The following is a 16,057-nucleotide window of genomic DNA, read 5'->3' as shown; positions in this document are numbered from 1 at the left end:
TCTCGCGATCTTCAGGCCGCGTGTGTGATTTCTCTAAAGCGACGAGTTTTTTTGTGTATGTTTGCGCTACAGTAGTTTGGAAGAAGTTTTTCTTTTTTTTTTAGCACAAGGAAGAAGATTGGTGATAGGGCTTTTTTCGCATCGGCAGATTGGGCTGGTGGGCTTGGATTGGGCTGCACCCTTAGTTCACAGTCTCAGCTCTCCCCTGGATCTCAAAAAAAAAAACCTCTCCCCTGCCTCACTCCTCAGTCCCCACTCTCCACTCCCCTCAGCAACTGCCGGACGGACAGGAGGGGCGGAGCAGAGCCGCCGGCGACCTCACCCCGCCGTCGCCGTCGCCGGCGACCCGATCGAGGTTAGCCCACCCCTCCTCCTCCATCTAATCCGGATATTCCTTTTCTCCTCATCTTGATTTCCCCAAACCCTAGCCAGCCAGATTCCCCACCTCCTCATCGAACCCTAACACTCCTCCCCTGCCGCAGCAGCAATGCAGAGCGAGGAGAGGCTGCTGCTGACGGGCCCCGCCGCCGAGGCTCCCCAAGGCCGAGGGTAAGATCCCGCCGACGCCCTCCCCCTCCTTCAATTTGCGTGCCTGATGAGTGGCTCCTGGAGTTGGTTCGGTTGATTCTTGGCTCTGTGACGTGAGGTGGATGGACAAGAAGCAGTGGGCTCCGGCACTTTTATGCAGTTTCTTTGTCTGGTCTTGCTAGTGATCTAGCCTCCGGTTAATGCTTGCGGCTTGCGGCAGAGGCCGACGATGTCTTAACCTTTCATTGTTGGTTTGCTGCTGCTTGCCACATGACCCTTTAGCGTCTCTCGTGTTTTTTTAGTAACCTGATCTGAAAAGCATCTCATGCTTGATGTTTCGGTGTCTGGATATTCGTCGCCGATAACCAAGGACGCAATGCTTGTATATATATATACCCTGTTTTACTGCCTAGTAGAGAACGCACCTAGCCCGAGTCGCCTACTTCAATCAAAGGAACTAAGAATGTTTTCAGTGTTTTGGAAAGTATCTCCTGCTTGATGCTTATACGCTTGCATATTTTGGTTTCTGGATATTCGTGATTGATAACTTGTTGTCATGCTTATTAACCTTAGTTGGATTTCTGGATTGCAGCAGTGCAGAGAGAGGAGGGCTGATGGATCCCGCTGAGGTTCCCCAAGTCCAATGGTAAGATCCCGCCGATGTTCCTTCATTTTGCACAGTGCACTACTTACTTTGTTTATGCTGTGCTGGATGAATGGATGTACATATGTCTGCTTTGTGTGTTGATAATTTGAGAAACCAGAAGATTGAGTACATTTTATTTTATTTCCGTCTTAGGGCCGACCCCGTTTCCAGCTCGCTGCGTGTGTACGGTAGGAAGCAGTGGCGTGCCGTGTCCAAGGTGCTCGGTAACGACAATCTCCTCGCTGAGATCCTCGTCCGCCTCCCTCCCAAGCCGTCCTCGCTCCCCCGCACATTCGTCGTGTGCAAGCGCTGGCGTGGCATCCTCTCCGACCCCGAGTTCCTCAAACGCTTCCGCAAGCACCACCGAAAGCCTCCTCTCCTCGGCTTCTTTGAAGGGTATGCCAACCGCTTTGCTCCCATCATGGACTCACCGGACCGTATCACTGCCTCCTGCTTCTCCATGCCCAAGAGCAGCACGCCCTACAACGACCATCGAGAATACATGGGCTGCCGCCACGGCCTCGCTGTTCTGGTCAACAAGCAGGATCGCAAGACCTTCGTGTGGGACCCCCTCACTGGCCGACAGCACAGCGTGGATTTTCCACCCGGGCTCGATGATGCCTTCACGGGGAATTTCTGTATGTGGCGTGCCGCAGTGTTGTGTGCTGATGCCGAAGATGGGCATGTCCATGGAGACTGCTTCTTGAGCCCGTTTAAATTGGTTTTGCTCTGCTGCGGTGGATACAATACACAAGCATTTTGTTCTGTCTATGACTCGGTGTCTGGTGTTTGGGGAGGTGTTTTCTCGACCGCGGTATCACGTATAATTTCTCTGTTAAGGCCCAGCATCCTGGTTGGTAATGCACTTTGCTGGCTGATTTCTGGAGGTGATATCCTTGTGTTTGATTTGGAATGTCAGAGCCTTGATGTGATCGAGAAGCCGGCATTCTACTATGTTACCGACGGGTGTTTTCAGATTTTACGGATGGAGGGTGGTGGACTTGGCCTTGCTGTTTTGTTGGACTTGACCATCCAATTGTGGGAGAGGAAATCTAACTCTGATGGTGTTGTCGGATGGGTGTTGCTGAAGAAAACCATTCCACTGGAGGGGATGTTTCCAAGGAGAATGAATTCTGTATGTATCGTCGGGTATGATGAGGACACAAATGTGATTGTTCTCACTTCGATGACCGGCAACTTCACGCTCCAACTTGACTCGATGCAGCTCAAACATATTGTTAAAAGAAACAACATATGTTACGACCCGTTTTATCCCTACACAAATTTCTATACTGCAGGTAATACCTCCCTGTTTACATTGTACAAATAAGAAAGCCCAATTAGTATGTTTCACTCAGATTCAATGCAGTTGCTTTAGGCACTTGGTTGCGGTAATATTGTTCCTTTGAGTAAGGATATATATAAATACATTGTGCTGCTTGTTTTGTTTTGGTCTGGTGATTTTATGGTGATCTAAATTCTTATTATTACTAGGTTACATTAAAGCTAGAACAGGAATATAACTATTGCTTTGGTGCCTGGCCATTGCTAAATCCTAACTATGATTATGTGCTTGCAATGATCTTTTCGGGTCTCAAACAATTGAAATGAAACCATCTGCTCTGAGTTAACCAATTGGTACATCTAGAAGCTTAAAGCTTGTTAAGTTTTCTCATTCATTGTTTTGCCTTGTAAGATTAAAATTTATCTTGATCAATCTTGATAGTTATTGTCAATTCATAGAACCATGTACTCTAGTTTTTATCGAGGAGTAGTATAGTTCATTAATTTCACATAGTACCATGTAATGCTTGTTTTGGAACTTAGGTTTTCCAATCTGCGCATATTTTATTTTGGCATTATGATCATAACTGGTACAAACTCGCTCGAAAATAATTCTGGATAAATGATTTTTTTTTCTGAACATGTAAACAAACCATTCTTTTTTTGACCCAGCAACATTTACCATCCTTGGCTCAACTTTTCTTTCAATTTTTGTTTGGTTTGGGCTTCTTTTGCTTGTAGCAAGGCAGGGCAGTCGGTCGGGAAGGGGTGAATCTGGAACTAATTGTGATCGGACCAGATCTGCTAACATGCTATCTTGGTCGAACAATTTAGGTAATTTTATCTTCCTGTATATGTTTTTTTCCTGCTTTCCCAATTTACAAGATGGTGCCATGGCAATTCTTAGATTTCCAAAAAGCATGCCTTTTGAGTAGAGATTCCAGACATTTTTTTGCCTCAGATGATAGGCATCTTGTCACTGATCTTTTATGTTCTACTGCAATTGTATGTAGTTATGTAGCACACAAAGTAAATGTTCTCTTATTGCTGCTCTCCATTTGTAGTACTCCCTCCGTCCCAAAATTCTTGTCTTAGATATATCTAGATACGGATGTATCTAACACTAAAATGTGAATAGATACATCCGTATGTAGACAAATCTAAGACAAGAGTTTTGGGACGGAGGGAGTATTAATTTGTCTAATAGCGCTGGGATGATTCAGCTCTGGATATTTTTCATATAATTTGCACTATGGCAAAGTTAATGTTTATTGTTGGGGATCATACATAATTTGGCTTTTCTCTGAGAGAGCATTACCAATTTGTTCTTACTGAGATGACATTGTTTGTTTTGCAGGTATTTAGAGTTAAATTCGGGTTGCTGAGACGCAGCCATGGCTAGTTGGCGTACGGAAGTTCTTCTATTTTGCTGAGATGCAGACATGGCCAGTTGTGTAGTGAAGTTCTTCTATTTTGTATGATGCGGTTCACGCTTAAACTGTCCTGCTATGTAGTCTGTTGGCTCATCTATGTACTATGTATGCTGTGGCATGTGAGTTGGTCGATGCTGAGATGTCTCCTCTGTGTAGTCTGTAGGTTGTTCTACTTTTAGGTACCGCAGGCTGTGACGTGAACCTATCGGGTCTAATCATCTGAACTCTGACATATATTAGTATCTAAGATCAGCAGACATTAGTCGATTTGTGTGCCTGGTTAGTGACTCGTGTAGTTGGTCCGGTTAATGCTTTGCTCTGTGATGCGAGGTACTAGCAAGGTGGATGGACAATGAGCAGTAGGCTCTGGCACTTTACAGAGTTTCTTTGTGAAGTCCCTAACTGCGAGTCTTGCTAGTGATCTAACTGCGATAATGCTGCTCACATCACCACTTGCAACAGAGGCAGACAATGCTTGTATGTGCCCCAGTTGCCTATACTTCAATGAAAGAATTGAAGAATGTTTAACCTTCATTGTTGGGTTGCTACATGACCCTTAAGCACCTCTCTTGTTTTCAGTAATTTCAAAAGTATCCACTGATATGACACTCATATTCGCCACCGGTAACTTGTCATTGTTATTAACTTTAATTGGGTTTCTGGATTGCAAAGCTGAGACACAGAGAGGAGATGTTTGCCTAGTTGGGTGAGACTGACTCGGCTCTTTCTTGGAGGCAAATCAGAAAAATGTTGTCAGTTTTTGTTTGAACTTCAAAGAGTTTTGTGGCTTGGCTCTTAATCGAAAGAGTGTTGTGCACAGTTTCAGTTCTATACATTTTAACCTTTGAATCAGGCCTTGCTCCATGCTCCATTTGCTTGCAGTACATAGAAATCACTCACAATGTTGTGTCCTGCACTTGACCTGACCTTGTGGATTACTTTTTTTCTTGTTCATGAGCATATGTTGAGTAGCTCAGTTCAGTCTCCATCGCAAAAAGGAAAAATAATAATCAGTTCACTCATAGTACTACTGTGTATTGGTCGATTAGTTCATTACTGCACAGAAAACAAGAAGTTAAGTAAAGTAGTTGAAACTCTGTACTGGTTAAGTAGTTAGCTCTGCACAGAAAAAAAGAACTTGCTGTGTTGATGGTAGATGAACTGGAAGAAGCATTATAACATGCTTGGCAGATATAAAGAAATTAAAGAATGGTTCCGAAAGTCAAGTTATTTGGTGAATCAACAATAAAAATAGGATTTATAAATTTGGCAAAATTGAAAGAAACAGGGGGAGGGGTAATTTTGAGAAATATAAATTGTGTAAAAACAATGCCTTGAAATATATTACGAGAGAGTGTAGCAAAACAAGAGAAAACATAAATTTAGAAAATATAAGGATGTGCATGATTTTTCTTTTCAGAATTACAAGGATGTATCACAAAATATTAAAAAATTGGAAAGAAAATATTTTTGCTTTTGCTTTACCGAACATCATGATTTTCCTAAAAACCATGGTGTTCAAAAATGAAATTATCTCACAAAATAAAATAAATAAACTATCTCATATAAAAATGTCTTTCCTAAAAAACCATGGTTTTCCGTAACGACACTGTCGAGGAGAAAATGGTCTGACTCTTGGATTTTTTTCAGGGACCTTCAGATAGTCATCGGTCTTTTTCCAAAACAAATTCTCAGTGGTTTTTTGTGAGGCATCTTTTTCTTGGGGGTACTTACTACTCCCTCCGTCCTGAAATTCTTGTCTTAGATTTGTCTAGATACGGATGTATCTAATACTAAAATGTGACTTGATACATCCGTATCTAGACAAATTTAAGACAAAAATTTTGGGACGGAGGGAGTACTTAGTGTGTGTAAGAAGATTGTTTTTTTTAGGCAAGACTTTTTTTTGAGGGGTGGCAAGAGTAAGAAGATTATCTTGTTTTAGACAAGAGTAAGAAATTTTCTAATTGATTGACAGATTGGGCTGGGCTTGGATGGGCCAACGTTACAGGGCAGGCTAGGCTGCTGCAACCGTGCTTCCTACAGTCCGTCTCCACTCTCAGCCGCGGCCCCGGCGATCCGATCCGAGGTTAGCCCTTCTCCATCTTATCTACTACCAGCTGTTCCTTTTTGTCTTCTTCTTAATTTCTCCCCTCCTAATCAAACCCTAACAATCCTCCTCTGATGCAGCTGATGGATCCCTCTGCAGAGGTTCCCCAAGGCCAAGGGTAAGATTCCCAATCCAGTTATGGATGGATGTGTGGGATAAGATAATGGGAGAAACCAGTTGATTCATTATTACTTGTCGTACGCTATGCTATTGTATCGATCATGGATGTTTTACTTGCAACTGCCCTGATGTGCATGTGTGTGTCCATTGATTGCACTTCTTTTTCATGACAGGGCCGATCCCATTCCCAGCTCGCTGCGTGTGGACGGCAGGGGGCTGCGTCGTTCTGTGCCGCTGGCCGGCCCGTGCACAAGGTGCTCGATGACGACAACCTCCTAATCGAGATCCTCGCCCGCCTCCCTCCCAAGCCGTCCTCGCTCCCCCGTGCGTCCATGGTATGCAAGCGCTGGGGCAGCATCCTCTCCGACCCCCACTTCCGCAAACGCTTCCTTAAGCACCACATGAAGCCTCCTCTGCTCGGCTTCTTCCAAGGCTATGCCAACCGCTTTGCTCCCGTTATGGACCCGCCGAACCGTGTCCCTGCCGCGAGCTTCTCCCTGCCCAGGAGCAGCACACCCCGCAGCGACCACGGAGAATACATGGGCTGCCGGCATGGCCTCGCTGTCGTAACCAATAAGCATGAGCGCAAGACCGTTGTGTGGGACCCACTCACCGGCCGACATCACATTGTGGCTTTTCCACCAGGACTCGACGACGCCTTTATGGAGAGTTTCTGTATGTGGCATGGCGCTGTGTTGTGTGCTGATGCCGAAGATGGGCATGTGCATGGAGATTGCTTCTTGAGCCCGTTTAAGTTGGTTTTGGTCTACTGCGGTGGATACAATACACAGGCATTCTATTCTGTCTACGACTCGGCGTCTGGTGTTTTGGGAGGTGTTTTCTCAACCGTGATATCACGTATAATTTCTGTGTTAAGGCCCAGCATCTTAGTCGGGAATGCACTTTGCTGGTTGATTTCTAGAGGTGATATCCTTGTGTTTGATTTCGAATTCAGAGCCTCAATTTCATTGAGAAGCCGGCATACTACAATATTACCGATGGGTGTTTTCAGCTCTTACGTATGGAGGATGGTGGACTTGGCCTCGCCGTTTTGTTGGACTTGACCATCCAATTATGGGGCAGGAAATCTAACTGTGATGGCGTTGCCGAATGGGTGTTGCTGGAGAAAACCATTCCACTGGAGGGGGTGTTTCCAAGGAGAATGCATTCTTTATTTTTCGTCGGTTACGATGAGGACACAAATATGATTGTTCTCACTATGCCGGCAGGAAATTTCACTCTCAGACTTGACTCCATGCAGATTAAACATATTGTTAAGAGAAACACAAATTTCTTTACTGCAGGTAATATCTCCCTGTCTACATTGCACAAGCTTAATGCTAACTATGATTTTGTGCTCATAATGATATTTTCATCAGAGGGTTTCTAACAATTGGAAACCGGCAACAACTGCAGTAAGAGAATATAGTGAAACCATTTGCTATGTGAATGGTTTACCACTTGGCACATCTAGAAGCTTAAAGCTTGTTAGGTTGTCTCGTTCACTATGTTTCCTTGCAAGATTAAAAATTTATCTTGATATACTAATCATCAATTAGTTTCTTTGGTGAGTGACAATCATCAATTAGTAATACATGCACTTTAATTTTTATCCAAACGTAGTACTAATTCATTAACTTCACATAGTACTATGCAATGCTTGTTTTGTAACTCATGTTTCCCAATCCGTGCATATATTGTTTTGGCATATTGGTCAATAACTGGTATAAGTCCCACCATTTATTTTCTGGACCTGGCAATAGATGTGGCTTTGTTTACTATCCTTGCCACAAAAGCTAGTTTCCCATACTCTAGTTACATGACTATATAGTAGTTTGCACATATGCCTTGTTCCTTGACTCAACTTCTCTTTATTTTCATTTGTTTCTGGGCTTCTTTTGCTTGTAGTCAAGGGAGTTGGGTGGAAAGGAGTGGATCTGAAACAGTGATCACACAAGATCTCTAACGTGCTATCTTAGTCGAAAAACTTAGGTAAATTTATCTTTTGGTATATATTTTTTGCTTGGCTACTTAATTTACGTAATGCTGCATTGTCTATTCATTTTTTAACTGTAAAAGGACTGTAGGAGAGGTTCCTACAGTCTTATATTAATAAAACAAAATTAAAGTTACATGATATGTACAAGGTACAGGGTCTTTGACCCTAACCAAAAGAGAAGATACTAATGCAAGGTTTTTTAGGTAATTTGCTGCACTAGGGAGGTTATGAAATCCTCAAGCTCAGGCTTCGCTCTATATCTCAACAATGCAAAAGTCTTGATTAAATCTAGACAGCCATGATCTGTGAGAGTGGGGAATTCTTTAGGAGACCATTTTGTTTTGGTATTTCCACAAAGACCAAACAGCTACAGTAAACACCTCCATGAACATGGGTCTGCCCCAGGCCTGTTTGGCAGCAGTTAACCAGTTAAATCTATCTCCATCAGGCACCCAGTTGATATTCAGAGAGGCCCAACATTGTCTGGCAGAAGGATATGAGAAAATAGATGCACAAGGGTTTCTTCAGTCTGAAGCTCGCAGATGATGCAGTTAACATTTTTTTTCAACACCTGGTCAAGTGATGTAGTGGCATCTGCTTCGCATGTTGTATGTGTTCAATCGGTCAGACAAGAGCAGCCAAGCAAAGACATTTGGAATTGCAGATCCACTTGAAGGTGCAGTGGGCCTCGACATCTTTGAAATAGAATTGGTAGTATTTTTGTGAGGTGTATTTGGAGCCCCCAAAAATATATCCATTAATTGGCCACTATCATCTTCGTTGAGTTGCTGTGTGGCAGTGTTGTTCTGAATCTCTCGGACCTCCTGCATTAATAAGGGGAGGTGGAAGGCCATATTCAGTGATTGAATGTCAAGGAATTCTGTGCATTGTTGATTTTTATATTTGAAAAAAAAGCATACCTTTGAGTAGAGATACCAGAAAGTTTTGCTTTGTACTCTGAGCCTCTCACATGGGTTTGGCACAGAAAGTAAATCTGGACTGCGTTGAAAATCTTGGAAGTTCAGTTTTTTTACCTCAGATGATAGGCATCAAGTCACTGATCTTTTAGTTTCTAACTCGATCATATGTAGTTATATACTTACATAGCAAGAATCTTTAAAATATGTCAACAAATGGGTGCCAGTACAAACTAAATATACTCTTTTGCTGTTCTCCGGTTGTAGGGTTAGTTTGTCTAATAACACTGGATGAGCAGGTCAAAAGAAAAACACACTGGATGATTCTCTTTTGGATATATTTTTTTGTATAATTTGACCTACGGGAAAGTCAATGTTTATTTTGGGGGATCATACAAAATTTGGCTTTTCTGTCGGAGAGTATTAGCAATTTGTTTTACTTGAATAACATTGGAAGTTCTTCTGTTTTAATGCAGTCGACGCTCAAAACATCCTGCTATGTAGTATGTAGGTTCTTCCGCTATGTAAGCTGTGTCATGTGAAGTGGTTGAGGATGAGATATCTCCTCTGTGTAGTATGTAGGTTGTTCTACTTTTATTATGTGGTGTGGCCTATTAAGGGGAATTTGTCGGATTTAACCGTGCGAACTCTTACTCTTGTATATTGTCTAAGATCAGCAGACATCAGTCAATTTGCGTGCCTGACCAGTGACTTGTGGAGTTGGTTCGGTTAGTGCTTGGCTCTGTGATATGAGGTACCAGCAAGGTGGATGGACAAGAAGCAGTGGGCTCTGGCACTTTAAACAGTTTCTTTGTGAAGTCCCTAAATGTGAAGTCCCTAAAACTATCTGCAGTTGACCTTGTGAGTCCTGCTAGTGATCTAACTGTGGTAATGCTTTCTCACATCACCACTTGCAGCAGAGGCAGACAGTGCTTATATATGCCCAGTTTTACTGCCTAGTTTCAGATAAACTAAGATTGTTTAACCTTCATTGTTGGTTTGCTATACGACCCAGTAGCCCCTCTTATGTTTCTGTATTTTGAAAAGTATCTCCTGCTTGATGCTTATACACATATATTTCCGTGTCTGGATATTCGTCACCGATAACTTGTTATGCTTGTTAACTTCAATTGATTTTCTGGATTAACTTTACAGAGTTTCTTTGTGAAGTCCCCTAACCGTGAGTCTTGGTAGTGATCTAACTGTGATAATGCTTTCTCACAAGTCACATCACCTCTTGCAGCAGAGGCAGACCATGCTTGTATATGCCCAGTTTTACTGCCTAGTAGAGAACACCCATAGCCCCAGTGCCTACTTAAAAGAAACTAAGAATGTTTAAAACCTCTGATGCTTCAGTAATTTGTGTCTCCTGCTTGATGCTTATGCACTTATATGGTTCGGTCGGTGTCTGTATATTTGTCACCAATAACTTGTTTTCATGCTTATTAACTTTAGTTGGATTTCTTGGTTGCAAGGCCAAGATACACAGAGGAGATGTTTGCCTGGTTGATTGAGACTCACTTGGCTCTTTCTTGGAGGAGGCAAGTCAAAATGAGCATTTGAGTTTTTGCCTGAACTTTGTTTGACTGAAGAACATTACTGATTTTTTTCTTAAATGCTAGTCCTATTCTGGATCTGTCAATAGAGATTCTTCTTGTCCAGTGTAAACTGAAGATATCTTCCAGATCATGGACTTGCCATTTCCGACATGTGTCCAATAAGTCGGTCCTCCAGGAAAAGCAGCGGCCTGGCGAGAGAGCTAACTCGTGACTGCCATGGCGACGTTCATCTTCTCACCTGGGGCTACGTGCGCATAAGGAAAATGCTGCCTTAGATCGTTGCTGCTGTCAAAATCAAAATGTTTGGCCGTGATGTTTAGCATTTTTAGCACGGTTTCAGTTCTCTTTGACACAGTGTGGTTCTATACGTTTTGACCTTTGAATCAGGCCCTGCTCCATGATCAATTTCCTTGCAGTACACAGACATCACATTCACAATGCTGTGTCCTGCACTCGACCTGACCTTGTAGATTGCTTTTTTTTCTTGTTCATGCAGTCCTCAACGGCATAAGTTTAATAGCTCAATTCAGTCTCCATCGCAAAATAGAAAAGAGATCAATTCACTCATAGTACTGCTGTGTATTGGTCAATTAGTTCATTACAACATAATACTACACAAAAAACAAGAATTTAAGTAAAGTAATTGAAACTCTGTACTGGTTAAGTAGTTTGTGAATCTTGCTGTGTTGGTGGTAGATCAATTGGAAGAATCATAATAACATGCTTGGCATATAAAGAATATGGCTGCTTACAGGAACATCAATGACGACTCGATCAACTGGAGGTGTCGCACTCCAATTAGCAATTTTCTTCAGGAAACTTCTTCTGTCCAGACTGATGTTTACCATATTGACAGGAACATCAATGGAATAGCTCATGATTGTGCTCATCAGGTTCTCAACTCAAGAGTAGACTCTGTCCTTAGCTGTAGTGCTGTACTCATCCCTCTCAAAGCAATTCTCTTTGCCCAACTTTGCTTTATCTTCATAACTTTCAACTCCAGGGATATGTAATACACGTTGTACTATGCTTTTGAGATGAATGATATCTTGGCGCTTGGCGCCTTCTTGTGTTAAAAAAATAAAAATAAATGAAGAAACTAAAAAATAGTTCCTAAAGTCAAGTTATTTGGTCAAACAGTGATCAAAATAGGATTTACAAAATTGAAAGAAGGGGGGGGGGGTTATTTTTAGAAATATAAACTGTGCAAAAAACAACTCCTTGAAATATATCACAAGAAAGTGTATTAAAATAAAAAAATGAAAATTTAGAAATATAAGGATATTCATGTTTTTTTTAAATCGGGTATCACAAAATAAAAAATGGAAAGAAAAATATTTATGCTTCAACAAACATCATGATTTTCCTAAAACCATGGTTTCCAAAAATGAAATAATCTCACAAAATAAAAAAAAAGAAATTATGCTTACTATAGTGGTCGTTCCCCACTCCCACTCTCAGCTGCGGACCGGAGAAGTTTCTAAAAAAAATTGCGGAGAGGAGAAAGGAGGAGCGGAGCCGCCGGCGACCTCACCCCACCGCCCCGTCTCCGACAGCCACCCACCGGCGATTCGAGGTCTGGCAACCCAATCTACTCGTTCCTCTCCCTCTCCATCTAAACTAGTAACTCCGTTCTTCTTTTCTCTTCTTAATTTTTCCCTAGTAGTAAAAGTAAACCCTAGCTAGATCTCCCCCTCCTAATCAAACCCTAACAATCCTCCCCTGCTGCAGCTGTGGAGAGATAGGTGCTTCTGATGGATGCTGCTGCTGAGGTTCCCCAAGGCCAAGAGTAAGATTCCCAATCCAATTCCTCTCGCTTTGTGTATGCTATATATGCAGGATGGATGTGCATATTTGTGTGGGATAAGATAATGGGAGAAACCACCAGATTCATTATTACTTGCCTTATGCCATGCTATATATGCAGGATGGATGTGCATATGTGTGTTGGATGTTTAATTTGCAACTGCCCCGATGTGCATATGTGTGTCCATTGATTACATTTCCTTTCATGCCAGGGCTGATCCCATTCCCAGCTCGCCGCATGTGGATGTCAGTAGCCTGCGCCGTTCTGTACTGCTGGCTGGCCCGGTGTCCGAGGTGCTCCGCGATGACAACCTCCTAATCGAGATCCTCGTCCGCCTCCCTCCCAAGCCGTCCTCGCTGCCCCGCGCGTCCGCCGTATGCAAGCGCTGGGGCAGCATCCTCTCCGACCCCCACTTCCGCAAACGCTTCCGCAAGCACCACCAGAAACCTCCTCTGCTCGGCTTCTTCAGAGGGTATGCTAAAAACTTCATTCCTGCCATGGACTCACCTGACCGCATCCCTGCTGCCTGCTTCTCCCTGCCCAAGAGCAGAATACCCTACCAGGAAGATGAAGCATACATGGGCTGCCGCCATGGCCTCTCTCTCCTAATCAGCATGCATAAGGGCGAGACTGTCGTGTGGGATCCCCTCACCGGTGAAGAGCGCATCATGGCTTTTCCACCAGGGTTCAACAGTGCCTCAATGGGGAGTTACTGTGGCTGGCATGGCACTGTATTGTGCGTCGATGCCGAAGATGGGCATGTCCACGGAGATTGTTTCTCGAGCCCGTTTAAATTGGTTTTGGTTTGCGCTGAGTACAATACACCGGCATTTTGTTCTGTCTACGACTCGGCGTCTGGTGTTTGGGGAGATATTTTCTCGACGATGACGATAACAGCTGGAGTGTCTAGGTTAAGAAGGCCCAGCACCCTTGTCGGGAATGCACTTTGCTTGTTGATTTCTGGAGGTGATGTCCTTGTGTTTGATTTCAAAATGCAAAGTCTTTGTCTGCTCGAAAAGCCGGTAGAAAACCATGGTACCGACGACTGGTATTTTCAGCTCTTACGGATGGAGAATGATGGACTAGGCCTTGCTATTTTGTTGGACCTGACTATCAAATTATGGGAGAGGAAATCTAACAGCTATGGTGTTTTCGAATGGGCGCTGCTGCAGAAAACCATTCCACTCGAGGGTACGGTTCCAAGGAGAATGGAATCTGCACTTTTCGTCGGGTATGATGAGGACGCAAATGTGATTGTTCTCACTACTATAACCGGCAACTTCACACTCCAAGTTGACTCGATGCAGATCAAACATATTGTTAAAAGAAACAACATATGTCTTGACACCTTTTATCCCTACAGGAATTTCTATACCGCAGGTAATACGCCCTATCTACATTGCACAAGCAAAAAAGTCCATTTAGTTTGTTTTGCTCGTATTCGTTCCAGTTACTTTTGGTACGCTATTGCGGTAACGTTGTTCCTTTTATTAGGATTGAGCTAGATACATAAAAATATGTTGTCTTATTTGTTCCTCTGTTGATCTGATCATCTTATGGTTATCTAATTTCTTGTTATTATAGAGCTCCATTAAAGCTAGAACAAGGAATACAAATATTGCTTTGATCCCTGGCCATTGCTAAAGGCTAAATACAATTATGTGTTTGTAATGATCTTTTCATCATAGGTGTACCAAAAATTGGAAAGTGGCAATAGCTGCAGTAGTGAAACCATCTGAAGTAATTAAGAAATCGGAACGTCTGGAGGCGGCTTAAAGCTTGTTATGTTTTCTTATTCATTATTTTTTTCCTTGCAAGTTTAAAATTTAACTTGATTGATCTTCATAGAAATCATCAATTCATAATACCATGGTCTAATTTTTATCAACGAGTAGTACTAGTTCATTAATTTCATGTAGTACTATGTAATACTTGTTATGGAACTCTGGTTTTCCAAGCCGTGCATATTTTATTTTGGCTTTATGGTCATAACTGGCACAAAACTCACTCGACAATAATTCTGGATAAATGCATTTTCTCTGAACATGTAAACAATTTTACCATTCTTTTTTGGACCTAGCAGCATATTTGGCTTCATTTACTATCCTTGATACATTTTCAAGAAGCATGCCTTTGGGTAGAGATACAAGCCATTTGTCCTTTGTCTGAGCATTACATATGGCTTGCACACAAAAGTAAATCTGGAATTACTTGACAATCTTGGAAGTTCAGTTTTTTTGCCTCAGATGATAGGCGGTGAGTCACCGATCTCTTAGTTTGAACTGTGATTGTACGTAGTTATGTAGCAAGAATCTTGAAAACATGTAAGCATATAGGTGCCAGTACAAACTAAATGTTCCCTTATTGTTGTTCTCCGTTTGTAGTATTAGCTTGTGTACTGGGATGATTCAGCTTTGGACATTTTCTGTTTAATCTGCAGTACGGCAAAGTTAATGCTTATTTTTGGGGATCATACCAAATTTGTTTTGTTGTGAGAGAGCATTACAAATTTGTTTGATTGGATGACATTGATTGTTCTGCAGGTATTAAGAGTTAAAGTCGGGTTGCTGAGATGCAGCCATGGCTAGTTGGCGTAGGGAAGGTCTTCTATGTTGCTGAGATGCAGCCATGGCTAGTTGGTGTACTGAAGTTCTTCAAACTGTGTGTCTGTAGTTTCTTCTATTTTATGTATGCCGGTGGCATGCGATGTGGTTGATGCTGAGATTGCTCTTGTATGTAGTTTCTTCTATTGTGTATGCCGGTGGCATGCGATGTGGTTGATGCTGAGACTTGTCGTGTGAAGTCTTGTATATTTTTATCTGGGACCAGCAGACATTAGTCAAGTTGCATGCCTGGTTAGCGACTCGTGGATTTGCTTGGGCTGATGCTTGACTCTGTGATGTAAGGTGGATGGGCAGGAAGAACTATTATCTTAGCATGTTACATAGTTGGTCGATGAATCCCCTGCTACAGCCAGCAGATGGGATAAAGGAAAAAGATGATTACAAGGTTCACAAAACCCATTCACAGCCTGCAAGCCCATTCAACTTGGTTGCCTGCTGACTAGTACTTGACTCCAATTCAGCTACGCCCCCTGCTATCTGAACTTCTTCAGGCATTTCAGCAACAGTAGTAGCTTGCTCCTTCCCTGATGCATCAGTACTGCTTACAGTCTAGTTGAAATTTCTCTTGATTTGAATTATATCGAATTCTGTTTCCTGTTTCGGATTTACCAATTGCAGCTACAAGTCACCAAGAGATTCTTCAGGGAAAACAAAACCAATTTCTGGCCAACCATTCATGCTTCAGTTCAGCCATTACTTCATAATCCTGTACAAGAAACAAGAATTTAGTGTTACATTACTCATGAATGTGCTGCAGTTCGAAGCCTTTTAAGTATTCAACATCTCATGAGTTGCAGGGTGGAGGTGGTGGAAGAAGCATCATAACAATAATACAACACCTTAAATTCTTAGAGAAAGATCCCTGAGTTTTGCTACTCTCGCGGTTTCTCATAATCCCTTGAAGTAGTTTTCGAATCTTCGGAACCACGCCACTTATTTTGGGTTAAAGTCTGACCATATATTTAACTAGTAAATATAAATTATATGTCACAGAAATTATACCGTGGGTAACCTCTTTTCAATACAAATC

At 42.4% G+C, this 16,057-nt stretch overlaps 2 protein-coding genes and 1 pseudogene across 7 annotated transcripts; all 3 read left to right on the top strand.

Annotated features, from left to right (window-relative positions):
- Positions 1–236: 236 nt before the first annotated feature.
- LOC119319186 lies at positions 237–4,158 on the top strand. 6 transcript variants are annotated; one of them, XR_005154380.1, is made up of 6 exons: positions 237–355; positions 486–549; positions 1,121–1,174; positions 1,328–2,472; positions 3,208–3,292; positions 3,816–4,158. XR_005154380.1 is itself a non-coding variant. In XM_037593670.1 (6 exons), the coding sequence occupies exons 2-6, from the start codon at positions 488–490 to the stop codon at positions 3,821–3,823; spliced, it is 1,359 nt and encodes a 452-aa protein (XP_037449567.1). In that variant the 5' UTR covers positions 237–355; positions 486–487; the 3' UTR covers positions 3,824–4,158. The 6 variants fall into 6 exon arrangements, 5 of the variants coding, with proteins under 5 accessions (XP_037449567.1, XP_037449568.1, XP_037449564.1 ...); XM_037593670.1 differs by having other exon boundaries at positions 1,124–1,174; positions 3,200–3,292; XM_037593671.1 differs by having other exon boundaries at positions 3,204–3,292.
- A 1,926-nt stretch (positions 4,159–6,084) lies between these two features.
- Positions 6,085–7,049, top strand: LOC119318920 (annotated as a pseudogene).
- Positions 7,050–12,325: 5,276 nt separating this feature from the next.
- LOC119319316 (putative F-box/kelch-repeat protein At3g17540) lies at positions 12,326–15,302 on the top strand. Its single transcript, XM_037593804.1, has 3 exons — positions 12,326–12,385; positions 12,615–13,783; positions 14,947–15,302. The coding sequence occupies exons 1-3, from the start codon at positions 12,351–12,353 to the stop codon at positions 14,958–14,960; spliced, it is 1,218 nt and encodes a 405-aa protein (XP_037449701.1). The 5' UTR covers positions 12,326–12,350; the 3' UTR covers positions 14,961–15,302.
- Positions 15,303–16,057: the final 755 nt, after the last annotated feature.

Source organism: Triticum dicoccoides, chromosome 6A (genome assembly GCF_002162155.2).
Source record: "Triticum dicoccoides isolate Atlit2015 ecotype Zavitan chromosome 6A, WEW_v2.0, whole genome shotgun sequence".
NCBI classification, from domain to species: domain Eukaryota; kingdom Viridiplantae; phylum Streptophyta; class Magnoliopsida; order Poales; family Poaceae; genus Triticum; species Triticum dicoccoides.
The sequence above is the reverse complement of the archived record's forward strand: the minus strand, read 5'-3'. Positions and strand labels throughout refer to the sequence as shown.